This window comes from Nerophis ophidion, linkage group LG10, assembly GCF_033978795.1.
Source record: "Nerophis ophidion isolate RoL-2023_Sa linkage group LG10, RoL_Noph_v1.0, whole genome shotgun sequence".
In the NCBI taxonomy this organism is placed as follows: Eukaryota; Metazoa; Chordata; class Actinopteri; order Syngnathiformes; family Syngnathidae; genus Nerophis; species Nerophis ophidion.
Genome location: NC_084620.1, coordinates 10585458 through 10604150, shown reverse-complemented (window position 1 = coordinate 10604150; position 18693 = coordinate 10585458). Strand labels below are relative to the sequence as shown.

Genomic DNA, 18693 nt, shown 5'->3' with positions numbered 1-18693 from the left:
TGTTGTTACCGCGCTGGGAGGACGTTAATGAAACTGCCTAACAATAAACCCACTTAAGAAACCAAGAACTCGCCCCCGATCATTCTACAGTTATAACATCAATGGGCAGAGACGCTGTTTATTGTGTGGGAAAGCGGACGTGAAAACAGGCTGTCCTCACTCAGGTCCACCTGAATTCTGGGAGATATTCAGGAGAAAATTTGTCCCAGGAGGTTTTCGGGAGATGCGCTGAATTTCGGGAGTCTCCCAGAAAATCGGGGAGTGTTGGCAAGTATATGGTCATCAACAATTTCATTAACAGAGAAATGGACATTGATACTTAGTAGTACTTACTTAGTAGGATATGTACAGCCAGCAGTGAACATAGTGAGTTCAGATAGCATAAGAGCAAGTAAATACATTAGAAGTACATTTGATTATTTACATTAGGTTATTTATAATCCGGGGAGATGGGATGTGAATGGAGGAGGGTATTAGTAAAGGGTTGAAGTTGCCTGGAGGTGTTGTTTTAGAGCGGTTTTGAAGGAATATAGAGATGCACTTACTTTTACACCTGTTGGGAGTGCATTCCACATTGATGTGACATAGAAAGAGAATGAGTTAAGACCTTTGTTAGATCGGAATCTGGGTTTAACGTGGTTTGTGGAGCTCCCACTGGTGTTGTGGTTATGGCGATGCATTTACGTTAAGGAAGTAGTTTGACATGTACTTCGGTATCAGGGAGGTGTAGCGGATTTTATAAACTAGACTCAGTTCACGAACATTTTATCACCAGCAAAATTACTTTTTTTTCTATATTAAAACTAGCAAATGTATACTCCTTATATTTGTACGCCTGCTAACGTGCTCAATAATCTGAGTTGTTGTACTTGGTTATGACGTCATTTCCAATGTTGAAATATCTGCTAATGTTTGTGACTACCGGTATATGTCATTATGTTTGTTTGCTTTTTTTAAGCCCGTGGTTCTCAACCTTTTTTCAGTGATGTAGCCCCTGTGAACATTTTTTTATTTAAGTACCCCCTAATCAGAGCAAAGCATTTTTGGTTGAAAAAAAGAGATAAAGCTGTAAAATACAGCACTATGTCATCAGTTTCTGATTTATTAAATTGTACAACAGTGCAAAATATTGCTCATTTGTAGTGGTCTTTCTTGAACTATTTGGAAAAAAATACATAAAAATAACTGAAAACTTGTTGAAAAATAAACAAGATTTCTACCCATAGAAGTAATCATCAACTTAAAAGTACCCTCTTTGGGGATTGTAATAGAGATCCATCTGGATTCATGAATTTAATTCTAAACATTTCTTCACGAAAAAAGAAATCTTTAACATCAATATTTATGGAACATGTCCACAAAAAAAATATAGCTGTCAACACTGAATATTGCATTGTTGCATACTTGCATTTCTTTTCACAGTTTATGAACGAACTTACATTAATATTTTGTTGAAGTATTATTCAATAACTATATTTATAAAGGATTTTTGAACTGTTGTTATTTTTAGAATATTTAAAAAAAATCTCACGTACCTTCAAGTACCCGCAAGGGTACGCGTACCCCCATTTGAGAACCACTGTTTTAAGCCTTTGAAGACCTGTCATATTTGTGCTCTCTTACATTGCGCATGAATTGCACCAGGGGGCGGTATAGGATGCATCAAACCAATTTAACTTAACTGCAGCGTTGTTTACAAATATACTGGACAGTGTGATTGAAGTCTTTTATTATTATTGGCCAATTTCTGACTTGATATAACTTACAATTATTGGGGGAAAAAATAATTTTGCATAGAAATAACAGCTTTGGAAGTGTCATGGTATTTTGACGCTAGGTAAATGTCTAAAATCACGATTGTGCCTTATACATTTTAATTTCAAGGCGATACCATCTCCTCTATCTAATGCAGGGGTGTCTAAAGTGTGGTCCGTGGCAACAAAATAAAATAGGGATAGCACTTAATTTTACAAGAAAAAAATATATACATTTTTACAAAAATTCATTTTTAAAACTAGTATTTAATTTACAGTATTATTGTTACTATTATTATTTTATTTTCAACCAAAAGCTTAGATGTAGATTGTTCTTTCTTAATAATAATAATTTGCATATTCCATCCATCCATTTTCTACCGCTTATTCCCTTTTGGGGTCGCGGGGGGCGCTGGCGCCTATCTCAGCTACAATCGGGCGGAAGGCGGGGTACACCCTGGACAAGTCGCCACCTCCTCGCAGGGCCAACACTTGTATTTTGTAATTATTAGTTTAATTTTTAATACTGGATTGTTGTTTCTTAGTAGCAGTACATGGTAATGAAAATATTAGTAATTATTACCAACATTATTATATTTGTTTTTTCTTAGAACTGATTATTTTTAATTTATTACTTTTAACATAAACACAATAATTGTTTTCTGTCTAAATACTCATAGATGATAATTATTTAAATAACTGTAAATCATTATTTTGTTAATATTATTACTTAATAATTATTATAATTCTAATAATTTTTCAACAAAAACTGAGCTGTCTGTTGTTTTTTCTCTATATGTACTAAAATGTCTAGAATGTTTTTAAGTATAGTATATGAGATGTATACCTTGAATTGATTGTTGTGTTTGTAATGAACAAAAATGAGAAATATAATTAAAGGAAGCCGCTTCCACATTTTTTAGCTGTTCTGTGATTGTCCCTCCTAGGTAAAAGTTTGTTACTTGGATGCTGCGAGTATCTCTTTGTGTCTTTCACTGATGGCTCAATTAGGCGTCCATCAGCAGGTAGCTCCATCAATAACACTCAGTCAGATTGTTGGGATTGTCTTAAGGTAACCATGGTAATCAGTACAAGGTGATTATATAGCAGTCCTGGATGTATGATGCTTTGGACATACAAACCCTGTTTCCATATGAGTTGGGAAATTGTGTAAGATGTAAATATAAACGTAATACAATGATTTGCAAATCCTTTTCAACCCATATTCAGTTGAATATGCTACAAAGACAACATATTTGATGTTCAAACTGATAAACATTTTTTTTGTGCAAATAATCATTAACTTTAGAATTTGATGCCAGCAACACGTGAAAAAGAAGTTTGGAAAGGTGGCAGTAAATACTGATAAAGTTGAGGAATGCTCATCAAACACTTATTTGGAACATCCCACAGGTTTGCAGGCTAATTGGGAACAGGTGGGTGCCATGATTGGGCATAATTGCAGCTTCCATTAAATGTTAAGTAATTCAAAAACAAGGATGGGGCGAGGGTCACCGCTTTGTAAGCAAATTGTCGAACAGTTTTAGAACAACATTTCTCAACGAGCTATTGCAAGGAATTTAGGGATTTTACCATCTACGGTCCGTAAAATCATCAAAAAGTTCAGAGAATCTGGAGAAATCACTGCACATAAGCGATGATATTATGGATCTTTGATCCCTCAGGCGGTACTGCATAAAAAACCGACATCAGTGTGTAAAGGATATCATCACATGGGCTCAGGAACACTTCATAAAACCACTGTCAGTAACTACAGTTGGTCGCTACATCTCTAAGTGCAAGTTAAAACTCTACTGTGCAAAGCCAAACCCATTTAGCAACAATATCCTAAAACGCCGCCGGCTTGGCTGGGCCCGAGCTCACCTAAGATGGACTGATGCAAAGTGGAAAGGTGTTCTGTGGTCTGACGAGTCCACATTTCGAATTATATTTGGAAACAGAGGACATGGTGTCCTCCAGAACAAAGAGGAAAATAACCATTTGGATTGTTATAGGCGCAAAGTTCAAAAGCCAGCATCTGTGATGGTACTGGGGGTGTATTAGTGCCCAAGGCATGGGTAACTTACACATCTGCGAAGGCACCATTAATGCTGAAAGGTCCATACAGGTTTTGGAGCAACATATGTTGTCATCCAAGCAACGTTATCATGGACGCTCCTGCTTATTTCAGCAAGACAATGCCAAGCCACGTGTTACAACAGTGTGGCTTCATAGTAATAGAATGTGGGTACTTTCCTGGCCCGCCTGCAGTCCAGACCTGTCTCCCATCGAAAATGTGTGGCGCATTATGAAGCGTGAAATACGACAGCGGAGACCCCGGAGTGTTGAACGACTGAAGCTCTCCATAAAACAAGAATGAGAACGAATTCCACTTTCAAAGCTTCGACAATTAGTTTCCTCAGTTCCCAAACATTTATTGAGGGTTGTTAAAAGAAAAAGGTGATGTAACACAGTGGTGAACATGCCCTTTCCCAACTACTTTGGCACGTGTTGCAGCCATGAAATTCTAAGTTAATTATTATTTGCAAAAAAAAATAAAGTTTATGAGTTTGAACATCAAATATCTTGTCTTTGTAGTGCATTCAACTGAATATGGGTTATGAAGGATTTGCAAATCATTGTATTCCGTTTATATTTACATTCAACACAATTTTTCCACCTCATATGGAAACGGGGTTTGTATTAATAGTGGAGAATTTTGATTGATGGGGACTATTATAGAATATATTGGTTCTATTTAGAGCAAGCGAGAGTGTTTGCTTGGCTGACACTTCTATAAAATGAGATGGACTCTGGTGGAAGTAATGAAGCAACGTGATTAAAAGAACCTGACCTGCTGCCACGCTGCAGTGGGCCGCCATCTTGGCCCTCGTGTAGCTCTTATAGTACAACTTCTCAACACTTTTTTAAGGCCTCAACAAAGTCAAAAATACTCTTCACCTTTGACTGAGCAGTAGATTGCTGGCTGCCCCTGCATGGGATTGTGGCACTTAAGTGTTTGTTGTTCCCAGAGCCCAACGGATCTTTACAAAAGAGGCCGGGATGTACAATTATAGAACTCTCATGAATAGAACAGGCTGGATTACAGAGGATAGTTGTGTATATGTGGCCTCGTCCCTTGGGTGCTAGTGTCTGTTCCCACGACCTGCCCCAAGATCTTTCCTTTCCTTCCTTTCCTTCCTTTCCTTCCTTCCTTTCACCGTCCTTACATTTGCTAATAAAACAGAGGCTGACTTTGCAAGAAAAAGTATGCCAATTACACCACACACAAACTTTAATCTCCCCTTGATAAATGCCTAATCAGTCACTTGCAGCAGTGGAACCTCAATAAGTAGAGTTTAGTCTATATTTTCTATATCTATACTGTAGATCAGGGGTAGGGAACTTATGGCTCTAGAGCCAGATGTGGCTCTTTTGATGACTGCATCTGGCTCTCAGATAAATCTTAGCTGACATTGCTTAATTCGATAAGTAATTAATAATTCCGCTGGTAATCACAGTGTTAAAAATAATGTTCAAATTACAAAACATCCATCCATCCATTTTCTACCGCTTATTCCCTTTTGGGGTCGCGGGGGGCGCTGGCGCCTATCTCAGCTACAATCGGGCGGAAGGCGGGGTACACCCTGGACAAGTCGCCACCTCATCGCAGGAAATTATAAAACATTCTCATGCATTTTGATCCAACCATCCGTTTTCTATTGCACCTGTTCAAGAAGTCGCATTAATGGTCAAAAGTATTTTATTTATTATTGGTTACCTTCAGAAAAACAATGTTTTTTTTTTAAAAAAAGAATAAGAGATGCATGCATTTAGTTGTTGGAATCAGGGAAAGTCCAAATAAAAGAGGAGGCGTAAAAATCTCTTGTCAGAGCGTGTGATGACACTGTACAAGGGTACAGGTCTACGCGTTTCTCCTCATTGAGCTAAATTGAATCCAGTCTCTGTTTAATTCCTTGCTTCCTGTCTGTTCAAAAGATGTCATCAGTGTTTGTACCTGACAGTTGTATTCAGTGTTAAAAATACTATACGGCTCTCACGGAAATATATTTTAAAATATTTGGCTTTCATGGCTCTCTCAGCCAAAAAGGTTCCCGACCCCTGCTGTAGATGATCAAATATCGCACAAATTACATGGCTATTGTGCCTTTTCTGCATCTGACTTTTTTCGGGGATCTGATTGGCTGAAACCTTGTTGTGTTCGGGGTGTCATCGTGCCACCTGTTGCCTTGGCATGCAGTTGCCAGACCCCAGAAGTATAGTAATGTTCCGATCGGAATTTGTTTTTCATGTGATTTTAGCGCTTTGAGACACTTGTGATTAAGGGCTATATAAATAAACTTTGATTGCTTGATTGCCGGCAGGGTTCTTGAGGGTGCATGGGAGTTTGCCCAAGCAGTCTACATGTGCTTTGTGGACTTTGTGGAGAAGGCATTGGACCGTGTTCCTCGGGAAGTCCTGTGGGGAGTGCTCAGAGAGTATGGGGTATCGGACTGTCTTATTGTGGCAGTCCGCTCCCTGTATGATCAGTGTCAAAGCTTGGTCCACATTGCCGGCAGTAAGTTGGACACGTTTCCAGTGAGGGTTGGACCAAGGCTGTCCTTTGTCACCGATTCTGTTCATAACTTCTATGGACAGAATTTCTAGGCGTAGTCAAGGCGTTGAGGGGTTCCGGTTTGGTGGCCGCGGGATTAGGTCTCTGCTTTTTGCAGATGATGTGGTCCTGATGGCTTCATCTGGCCGGGATCTTCAGCTCTTACTGGATCGGTTCGCAGCTGAGTGTGAAGCGACCGGAATGAGAATCAGCACCTCCAAATCCGAGTCCATGGTTCTCTCCCGGAAAAGCGTGGAGTGCCATCTCCGGGTTGGGGAGGAGACCCTGCCCCAAGTGGAGGAGTTCAAGTACCTAGGAGTCTTGTTCACTAGTAGGGAAGAGTGGATTGTGAGATCGACAGGCGGATTGGTGCTACGTCTTCAGTAATGCGGACGTTGTACTGATCCGTTGTGGTGAAGAAGGAGCTGAGCCGGAAGGCAAAGCTCTCAATTTACCGGTCAATCTACGTTCCCATCCTCACCTATGGTCATGAGCTTTGGGTCATGACCGAAAGGATAAGATCACGGGTACAAGCGGCTGAAATGAGTTTCCTTCGCCCTGTGGCGGGGCTCTCCCTTAGAGATAGGGTGAGAAGCTCTGTCATCTGGGAGGAGCTCAAAGTAAAGCCGCTACTCCTCCACATCGAGAGGAGCCAGATGGGGTGGTTCGGGCATCTGGTCAGGATGCATCCCGAACGCCTCCCGAGGGAGGTGTTTAGGGCACGTCCAACCGGTAGGAGGCCACGGTTAAGACCCAGGACACCTTGGGAAGACTATGTCGCCCGGCTGGCCTGGGAACGCCTCAGGATCCCCCGGGAAGAGCTAGACAAAGTGGCGGGGAGAGGGAAGTCTGGGTTTCCCTGCTTAGGCTGCTGCCCCCGCGATCCGACCTTGGATAAGCGGAAGAAGATGGATGGATGCTTGACTGCCATTGCCGATTAATCAAGTTAAACTTAAAGTACCAATGATTGTCACACACACACTAGGTGTGTTGAAATTTGTCCTCTGCATTTGACCCATCCCCTTGTTCACCCCCTGGGGAGGTGAGGGGAGAAGTGGGCAGCAGCGGTGCCGCACTCGGGAATCATTTTTGGTGATTTAACCCCCAATTCCAACCTTTGATGCTAAGTGCCAAGCAGGGAGGCAATAGGTCCCATTTTTATAGTCTTTGGTATGACTCGGCCAAGGTTTGAATTCACAACCTACCGATCTCAGGGCGGACACTCTAACCGCTAGGCCACTGAGTAATGGCGATTCAGTGTGGAGTCGCTCCTCTAAGTTTGGACTATCTAAAGTATCATTATCAATATTTTGTTTAGTTATTGTGTACTACTGACTTTGTTTTAAACAAACAATTGTATGCAATAAAAAAAAAAAAAGTAACCATTTTAAAAATTGTTCTTTTTTTACAGTTAATACATATCAGTATTGCTGATCTTACTCATGCATGATCTGTTTTGATATCGACAGCCTTAAAAAGCCTGGCTCCGCTGTGAACGGGACTCTCGCTGCTGTGTCGGATCCGCTTTGGACTGGCATCTCGCGACTGTGTGGATCCATTATGGATTGAACTTTCACAGTATCATGTTAGACCCGCTCGACATCCATTGCTTTCCTCCTCTCCAAGGTTCTCATAGTCATCATTATCACCGACGTCCCACTGGGTCATCATTGTCACCGACGTCCCACTGGGTGTGAGTTTTCCTTGCCCTTATGTGGGCCTACCGAGGATGTGGTAGTGGTTTGTGTTGTGGTTTGTGCAGCCCTTTGAGACACTAGTGATTTAGGGCTATATAAGTAAACATTGATTGATTGATTGATTAAACCCTAATCGGAATAAAATGTTGGATATTAACATTCACAGAATATATTATATTTTCTTAAGCTTGTGTTTACTACGGTGACAAGCATCTTTCTTCTACAAACCCCGTTTCCATATGAGTTGGGAAATTGTGTTAGATGTAAATATAAAGGGAATACAATTATTTGAAAATCCTTTTCAACCCGTATTCAATTGAATGCACTACAAAGACAATATATTTGATGTTCAAACTCAAAAACTTTATTTTTTTTTTGCAAATAATAATCAACTTAGAATTTCATGGCTGCAACATGTGCCAAAGTAGTTGGGAAAGGGCATGTTCACCACTATGTTACATCACCTTTTCTTTTAACAACACTCAATAAACGTTTGGGAACTGAGGAAACTAATTCTTGAAGCTTTGAAAGTGGAATTCTTTACCATTCTTGCTTGATGTACAGCTTAAGTTGTTCAACAGTCTGGGGTCTTGTTGTCGTATTTTACACTTCATATTGCGCCACACATTTTCGATGGGAGACATGTCTGGACTCCAAGCGGGCCAGGAAAGTACCTCCACTCTTTTACTACGAAGCCACGCTGTTTCAACACGTGGCTTGGCATTATTTTGCTGAAATAAGCAGGGGCGTCCATGATAACAATCCTTATGTTGCTCCAAAACCTGTATGGACCATTCCGCATTAATGGTGCCTTCACAGATGTGTAAGTTACCCATGCCTTGGGCACTAATACACCCCCATACCATCACAGATGCTGGCTTTTGAACTTTGCGCCTACAACAATCCGGATGGTTATTTTCCTCTTTGTTCCGGAGGACACCACGTCCACAAGTTCCAAATATAATTTGAAATGTGGACTCGTCAGACCACAGAATACTTTTCCACTTTGCATCAGTCCATCTTAGATGAGCTTTGGCCCAGTGAAGCCGGCGGCGTTTCTGGGTGTTTTTGATAAATGGCTTTCGCTTTGCATAGTAGAGTTTTAACTTGCACTTACAGATGTAGCGACCAACTGTAGTCACTGACAGTGGTTTTATGAAGTGTTCCTGAGCCGATGTGGTGATATCCTTTACACACTGATGTCTGTTTTTGATGCAGTTCCGCCTGAGGGATCAAAGGTCCATAACATCTTCGCTTACGTGCAGTGATTTCTCCAGATTCTCTGAACCTTTTGATGATTTTACGGACCGTAGATGGTAAAATCCCTAAATCCCTTGGAATAGCTCGTTGAGAAATGTTGTTCTAAAACTGTTCGACAATTTGCTTACAAATTGGTGACCCTCGCCCCATCCTTGTTTGTGAATTACTTAACATTTCATGGAAGCTGCTTTTATACCCAATCATGGCACCCACCTGTTCCCAATTAGCCTGCACACCTGTGGGATGTTCCAAATAAGTGTTTGATGAGCATTTCTCAACTTAATCAGTATCTATTGCCCCCTTTCTAATTTTCTTTGTCACGTGTTGCTGGCATCAAATTCTAAAGTTAATGATTATTTGCAAAAAAAATGTTTATCAGTTTTAACATCAAATATGTTGTCTTTGTAGGATACTCAACTGAATATGAGTTGAAAATGATTTGCAAATCATTGTATTCCGTTTATATTTACATCTAAAACCATTTCCCAACTCGTATGGAAACGGGGTTTGTAATTAGAATTTGAACTCGGCCGTGCAGTTCATGTAAAGTACCTTCATGCAATAAACCGTCCACATATTTTATTTAGCAGTCTGCTGATTTCACCTTATTAATATAGTCATTAAAATTTTGAGTCATGTCCCCAAAAAATTTAGAAAAATGAGGAAATACTTGACAGCCCTGAGGATGAACGCATAATGATATCGTCCGTGTCATTACTTTGACAGCTTCGCTCTGTACATCACAATCTGTATTTAAGGGTTTGAAAAGTGCTGCCTCGTGTTTTCTGCCAGATGTAAATGCTGACACGGCAAAGAAAGCAGAAAAGCGTCAGACTGACTAATGCTGTCCACGTGTTGAACCCTTTTCTTTTTTAATCAACATAAACACTATATTTCATTACATATCCTCACATTCTACCTTGTATACCCATTCTAACTGTGTCTTTTTCTCAAAACACTGACTGAAACAGTCCAAAAATTCCCTTACATTTCAAGTTGATCCATCTGTTTTAACTTCAAGCTTTGGCCGAAAAAATAAGACTTTCTCTAGTAGCATGTCAATATTCCTAACTGATGTTAATAGATTGTATTGCAGAAACGTGTTGCATTTCTGATTCTGTAGTTATCATCACACTTTTCCTTTCTGCCATTCACGTTTTGTTTGACTTGTGCAGCATATTTCTTACCCCTAAAATGATGCTGGAACAGCCAAACCTTTTTGGGCTGTAGGACTTATTAAATCATACATATTCACATTTATTTAAAGTAGATTCCGCGTATTTATTTATGGAATGATTTGTAGGTGTCGTGAAGTGTAGCATCTGCTGCGTGCAATGTGTATTTCACACTGAATTGATTGTGTTACTCATGTTGTACTGCAGAAACATGTTTCAGTACGGTTCATTTCAGATTCTATGGTTATCATCACACCTTTTCTGTTTGCTGTCCCAGTTTTTTGTGACTTGAACAGCCAGACTTTTAGGGGTTGTTGGACCTAGAAATGATAAATCAATTTAAACCAGTGGCAATAATATGAAGTGAATTGATCTGTTCTAGCCTCAGGCTGTGACCGTCATACCTCTTTAAAAAAAAATAATAGTTTAACTACATGCAGTATTTCAGGTCACATTTAACACACAAAAAATAAATTAGTAATTTACAACTGAAAACGATGGAAAAAACAGAGAAGGTTGATGATATGGCTTTGTGCGGCAGTATAAGTTCTATTTTCTATGGTTATCATTGCACTTTTGCAGTTTGCGTTAATGTTTTGTAAGTATATTTATCTGTATGTATATTTGTACGTACATTTATTTGTACGTATATTTCTAAGTATTTTTATTAGTAAGTATATCTGACTGTAAGTATATTTCCCCATAGCGAAATGTATCTATTGTGTATTCCTGTAGTGAGAAAGTGTAATAAGTGTAGTATTACGGGAAATATGTGTAGTTTATTAGTTTATATTGAAAGTAAATAAACTGAATTATTCAGTTCCAGCCTCAAAACTGGGACTACTTTATCTTAAATATTTCGTATTTATTTACAGTATAGTCTGTGTTTTAGGTTCACATTTTAACCTTATTAGAAGTAATGCGGGTGTAAAAAGCAGTTAACAACTTAAAATGAAATTATGGTTGAAGGGGGTGGGATAAGAATGGAGCCAGAACAGTAAGGTGCGTTCATGCTGCACCCTACTGGTGTTGGATATGTATTGCTGGCGTGATTAATAAGTTATTAATATCCATCCATCCATCCATTTTGTACCGCTTGTCCCTTTCGGGGTTGCGGGGGGGGTGCTGGAGCCTATCTCAGCTGCGGGCGGGAGGCGGGGTACACCCTGGACAAGTCGCCACCTCGTCGCAGGGCCAACACAGATAGACAGACAACATTCACACTCACATTCACACACTAGGGCCAATTTAGTGTTGCCAATCAGCCTATCCCCAGGTGCATGTTTTTGGAAGTGGGAGGAAGCCAGAGTACCCGAAGGGAACCCATGCAGTCACGGGGAGAACATGCAAACTCCACACAGAAAGATCCCAAGCCCGGTATTGAACTCAGGACCTTTGTATTGTGAGGCACATATACTAACCCCTCTTCCACCGTGCTGCCCCAAGTGATTTATAAGTACAATGTAAAAATGACAGTAGATTTAACGGTTAAAAAAAAATAATACAATTTTAACAGCTCAGTTTCATCCTAAAAATAAAAGTGGTGCTGGTTTTTTCCATCCATCCATCCATGTTCTACCGCTTATTCCCTTTCGGGGTCGCGGGGGGCGCTGGTGCCTATCTCAGCTACAATCGGGCGGAAGGCGGGGTACACCCTGGACAAGTCGCCACCTCATCGCAGGGCCAACACAGATAGACAGACAACATTCACACTCACATTCACACACTAGGGCAAATTTAGTGTTGCCAATCAGCCTATCCCCAGGTGCATGTCTTTGGAAGTGGGAGGAAGCCAGAGTACCCAAAGGGAACCCATGCAGTCACGGGGAGAACATGCAAACTCCACACAGAAAGATCCCAAGCCCGGTATTGAACTCAGTACCTTCGTATTGTGAGGCACATATACTAACCCCTCACCACTGTGCTGCCCTAAGTGATTTATAAGTACAATGTAAAAATGACAGTAGATTTAACGGTTAAAAAAATAATAATACAATTTTAACAGCTCAGTTTCATCCTAAAAATAAAAGTGGTGCTGTTTTTTTCCATTCACAGTAATTTGCTCTAAAAGCAACGACCACATATTTGCAATACGAAACTAACAGCTCAGTCGCCAACCTTCTACCGTAGAATAACAATGGTACTGTTTTACAATTTACAGTAACATGCTGTAGAAGAGACTGTAAATATAATGGTAAAATAATGGCGAGTGAGCAGACAGTTTTTTACTGTAAAATCTACAGATTCTTTTTACAGTGTAAAAGCGTGTCTACTATTGTTAGCATCTGTTTCTTATGCGACATGTTATCCATATGCCATAGGGCTGCAACGATTAATCGGTTGATTTGATTTGAAAATAAACTTGATTTGTATTCTGTTAATACATTTAATTATGCGGGCTGTATATGCAATACAGTATAACATGGGACTTTATTCGGACTATGTGCAATGCAATACATAAACATTCCTCCTTTTTATTTTATTATTTATTTAATTGTTTTGTTATTTTGAAAGTAATTACCTGTTTTGGAACTCTCTCCTCTAAATTACCTGAATGTTACTGAGTCTGTGGTGGTGATCCTGACATTTTCGAACGTCATTGTACTTTGATTTTATGTATACACCAATCTGTCTGGGGACATGCAGCCTTTGGGTAAAACCTGAAATATTTACATATTGCATATATGTTCATTGATATGTGCTGTCCCTATTTTAGATTTTAAGACTTTAAATACGCTGAAATAAAGCACACAGAGTTTTTTTTTATCAATAGTGTTTTTTAAATGTTTAATAATGCACACATGTTAAAAATACAATTTTAATGTTGATGATGTGCATTTATTTAAAAAAATATGCATTGATGCAGTAGATTACCAGATTACTAAAGTAATGGATAACTGCAGCCCTAATTACATCAATTGTTGCTTTTCTATGGTTATCATCACCTTTTTCAAAATACATAGTTTTGTGTGCACGCTCTTATGTGACAGTGGATATTTCGCTAACTTTTTGCAGTATTGTAATTGATTACCAATAGTCAGAGTCGTGTAGTATGGCCAACTCAGTTTCAGGCGATCTCCTTAATGATTGGTCAAAAGGCACTCATGTGACTACAGGGCGCCATGACTGCTACCAGGTTTGAGCTGATTCTATTTGTTGGTAGTGCTTTCTTATTGGTTTTTCGACTTTTAAAAATGCCCTGTTCTGCAGCATGGGGTTGCTCCACCCGTGAGAATTGTGGAAAGCTTTTTACATCGCTTTCCCAACAACCCTGAAGATGACAAGTATTGGAAGTGAAGGTTTGCGAACAACACTGGAAAGTCACAGATCTACGGCGTCTTGTGCCAGGTAAACACGTGACACAAAGTCTGCGTTTTGTTAAGGAGAGAACACACAGAAGCTAATACAAATAATAACAGAATACATTAATAAATTAAAAAAATGTAAGAGACGTTTGACAAAACAGACTCTAACCCTAACCCTTCTGAATCTCAGTAAATAAAAATATCTTGTGGAACAAAAATCCCTCCATATTCTCTACTGCTCACCATTGTTGCAATATCTGAATTGTTGTACAAAAATATGGGGAAATAACTAGAAAATGACACACATTCATTTACCATGTTACAAAAAAGAATGTCAGAATAATACATAATGACTGACACATACAGTGACTACATACACATTGGAAGCACCCACCACACTTGAAATATTTCACACAAAAGTCATAATTTTTCCATGATTGTTCAAATTGTCCAAAGCTATTGCAGATTCTTGCAAAATGAAGGTAATAAGTCATGTTTGTTGGCTGTGCTGTGTAATTTTTTTTGTTTATTGTGCGTGCTGGTCCAAAAACACTGCAGCGATATAGCAGCAGAGTGCATCAAATACGGCCACAAAATTATACTTTCACGAAATAAAAGCATGTTTTATTGTCAGTTTATGAGCTGCAGTATGTTTAACACTATGTATGAACATATTATTTTGGTTTACTTTGTCAGAAAAACGCCATAATGACAGCAATTGCATGCATCTGGACACAGCCACACACGTCCTTGGTAGCAGTTAGGGCACCTGTTTAGTTGGCCATACTCTCTTTATACACGACTCTGCCACTTGTGGTACGCGAGCTCCAGTGGTATGCCAAATCATCACTTGATTAAAGTACAGTGTTTTATTTTCCTGTTTTCAAACACAGTGTTACTGTTCAAATGTTACAGTGGCCAAACATATTAAATACACTTGTTAAATATAACCTCTGCTGTGAATACTTAATCAATACTTAGGCCTACTACACGACTGTATTTTAATGTTGGTCATTATGGGTATACTTGGAGAGACAACTTTTTTATGAGATGGTGCTCAGTGAAAAAAGTTTGAGGAGCAATAATCTAAACTATATGTTTATCTTTATCCTCCCCCACCCGTCTTCTTTATCTTCATAGTGTGGTTGCCAGCTTCCATTTAGTGCAACTAGAAGGTCTTCCCTGCACTTCCCACCCTCTCTTCCTCTTTTTTGACACACACACAAACACACGCTATTAAAAAAAGACGCATACACACACCAACACACATGCTGTAAACACACTATCCATCCATCCACTTTCTACGGCTTGTCCCTGACAATCTTCTATGTTTAATTAAAGACAAAAGTTTTGGACAACCCAACTAGGAATGGTTGGATGTAACCTCATAAGGCGTTGAATCGCTTGAAACAATTGGTTTGAGAATTTCTTGAAAGCATCCATGCATTGAACTGTTGCATCTGTGATGTCACGTCCTCTCTTTGTAGGAAAAGCAACAATGTAATTGTGCTGCATTCTTGTACATTAACAAAGCTTGCCCAGCCATCAGGCAGTTCATATAATTTTGCCACTGGCATATTATCAATCATGGCCATTGTATCATACCTTATACATATCCAGCCTATCATCTTAAATTACGGTTCTGTAATTAACATGAGTGGCGATTGCATAATATCTTATCTCTATTCAACCTACCATTGTAAGTCACGGTTTGGTTACGATGCCCAACTTTGTATTCTTTCTGCTATCTGGGTTTTAAACTAAACTAAACTCCTGGATTTGAAGCAATAACGCTGAGCTACACCACCAATACCAAGCTACCTGCATCAGTCAGGTAAATGTACCACAATTTCCAATGATTGGAGAAAGTAGCAAGTCATTGAATACACATTTAAGAAGAACCAAAAGTTTAAACAGTTTTTGGATTAATTGATTGATTGGTACTTTTATTAGTAGATTGCACAGTTCAGTACAATTGACCACTAAATGGTAACACCCGAATAAGTTTTTCAACTTGTTTAAGTCGGGGTCCACGTTATTCAATTCATGGTAGTGAGTTAGGATGATCTGTGGAAAAGCTAAGTGCCTGATATACAAGTGTATGTAAACTTTTGATTGCGATTGTATATACAGTGCATCCTCAAAGTGTTCAAAGCACTTCACTTTTTCCATACTTTGTTGTGTTACAGCCTTATTCCAAAATTGAATATATCCATTTTTGTCCTCAAAATTCTATGCAATATACCCCGTAACGATAACCTGACTCTCGCCAGATCCTTGTAGTTGGCTGAGCTCCACACAAGGATCTGGGAGTTCTCAATAGGAGATGCATTTCAGAAGGCGGGGCCTTGTAAAAAAAAAAAATCATTGTATGTATGTGGGGGACGGCGTGGTGAAGTTGCGGTAGAGTGGCTGTGCCAGCAATCTGAGGGTTACTGGTTCAATCCCCACCTTCTACCATCCTAGTCATCTCCGTTGTGTCCTTGGGCAAGACACTTCACCCTTGCTCCTGTTGGGTCCTGGTGAGCGCCTTGCATGGCAGCTCCCACCGTCAGTGTGTGAATGTGTGTGTGAATGGGTGAATGTGGAAATACTGTCAAAGCGCTTTGGGCTCCTTAAAAAGGGGTAGAAAAGCGCTATACAAGTACAACCCATTTACCATGTGATTGGGCTTCACGGTGGCAGAGGGGCTAGTGCGTCTGCCTCACAATACGAAGGTCCTGAGTAGTCCTGGGTTCAATCCCGGGCTCGGGATCTTTCTGTGTGAAGTTTGCATGTTCTCCCCGTGAATGCGTGGGTTCCCTCCGGGTACTGCGGCTTCCTCCCACCTCCAAAGACATGCACCTGGGGATAGGTTGATTGGCAACACTAAATTGGCCCTAGTGTGTGAATGTGAGTGTGAATGTTGTCTGTCTATCTGTGTTGGCCCTGCGATGAGGTGGCGACTTGTCCAGGGTGTACTCCGCCTTCCGCCCTATTATAGCTGAGATAGGCACCAGAGCCCCCCGCGACCCCAAAGGGAATAAGCAGTAGAAACTGGATGGATGGATGGATAAACCACTTGTCCGTTGACATGCTACTTCAACCACTCACATCCAAATCAACCCGTGACGCGGTTGAAATCCATACCCGGTCGGAAGAAGAGCCAAAAGAATCAATGTCAGCACACGACGCAGCGAGCGCTACGTGCCGCCATTGTTGTTTGAATCAAACAGTCGCTTCCGCGCTTCGTCACATCTATGAAATTCCGCCCGGCGATCCTGATTGGTTCATTAGTTTTTGCTATCTTGAAGAAGTTTGCATTTGCCCCCGAGCCCAGATCCTTGTGTGGAGCTCAGTGAACTACAAGGGTCTGGCGAGAGTCAGGTTACCGTAATGACAAAGTATTTTTTTTAATTTTTTATTATTTAGAAAAATGTATAAAAATGTTTTAAAAAAATAACAAAAAATTACAGGAACACAAATCCACACAAGAAACATAGACAAACACACCTGCAACAACACACACACACACACACACACACACACACGCACACACACACACACACACACACACACACACACACACACACACATCTGGAAACAGTCAAACTGTGCGCATGCATGGGGAGGAGGAGAAAGAGGAGGGGGCTTCTCTCTCTCTCTCTCTCTCGGTGTGTGTGTGAGTGTGCGCGTGCGTGTGTGTGTGTGTACATGTGCGTGTGGTGTGTAGACTGCAGAGCTGCAGAGGCAGACGAGAGCGAGAGCCCAAACTCTCCTTCTCCAACACACACGCACACACAGACCCACTTACTTGCAGACGCAGAGACACACAAACACACAAACACACACACACACGCATAGTGAGGACCACCATGGACTGGATCGGGACAAGAGAGGACCGCGGATGAAGACATAAAACACATCTTGGCTACTTTTTGGATTTTCTTTTTTTTTTTTTCCTGGATAATTTGCTTGGTTGTAGATGCGTGGATTATGTTCAGCCACTGGGAGATTTAACCCCGCGATGGAATATTTGCACTCTTGTCATTTTCCAATCTTCTTCCTCCTCCTCCTCCTCCGCCTCCTCCTCCAGCAGCAGCAGCAGCAGCAGCCAGCGAGGATGCCAACAAGCGATGCGTCTTTTGCGCACTTTTACCGCCAGCGACACTGACAGCGTCCCTTGCTTTGCCGCCTTTCCCCCCGGCTGGTTGAAGGCGTGAAAAAGGTGTGTAGCGGAGAGGCAGGTAGGAGGGCGGGCGTCCATCCACTTGAACACGGTGCTGCCAGCTTTTGACGCTTCTCGAGCCCGGATGTACCGAGGGATGCACCGGTGCCTTTTCCCAACCGGTTCCGCCGACAGATCCCTCTTTTTTCTCTCCTTCACCTCCATCATGGGGATTAGGTAATATTCACCCCCCCGGCCCCCGCCCCCTCCCCCGCTGAGAAAGCAACGGGAATATCCACAAACTGTTAGACTCATTACTCCCTCCCCACCTTTTTATTTTTTATTTTTTGTCATTTTGTTTAATTTCTTTCATTTCTTTTTGGAGGGGGGCCTCCCCCCCTGTTGAATCCACTGGCATACAAGGATAACGCTGGGCTACATTTATGGTAAATGAAAGCAAAAACATGTACATCCCGGAGGACACCCTTGAGAACCATCAAGGTAGGTTGTTTTAACTCCTAACTGTATTGTCACTCTTTATGTCCTGAGAGGGGTCTGTCCATCCATCCGCCCCCTCCCTCCTCTTCTTGGTTCCCACATTTTTTACAGCTGGATGTATGGGAACTTCACCTGGATGCAGGATGAGGCCTTTTTGTCACGTTTGCACACTTGTAGGTGTGAGCGTCCTATGGGTTTTTCTCCAAAAGTCATATTTATTCCAGGTGTCGGCCTATAATGTT

General features: G+C 40.8%; 1 protein-coding gene across 2 annotated transcripts in view; it reads left to right on the top strand.

Moving 5' to 3' along the window:
• Positions 1-18693, top strand: part of cacna1c (calcium channel, voltage-dependent, L type, alpha 1C subunit) — a 349919-nt gene that overhangs the window by 9154 nt on the left and 322072 nt on the right. Inside the window, exon 1 of one of the 2 annotated variants that reach the window (XM_061912263.1) lies at positions 17519-18454. The exons of the other annotated variant lie outside the window; for it this stretch is intronic. Coding sequence (XP_061768247.1) covers positions 18397-18454 — 58 coding nt within the window. The 5' untranslated portion in view covers positions 17519-18396. Of the gene's footprint in view, positions 1-17518; positions 18455-18693 lie in introns of those variants that run through there. 2 annotated transcript variants of the gene reach the window in all.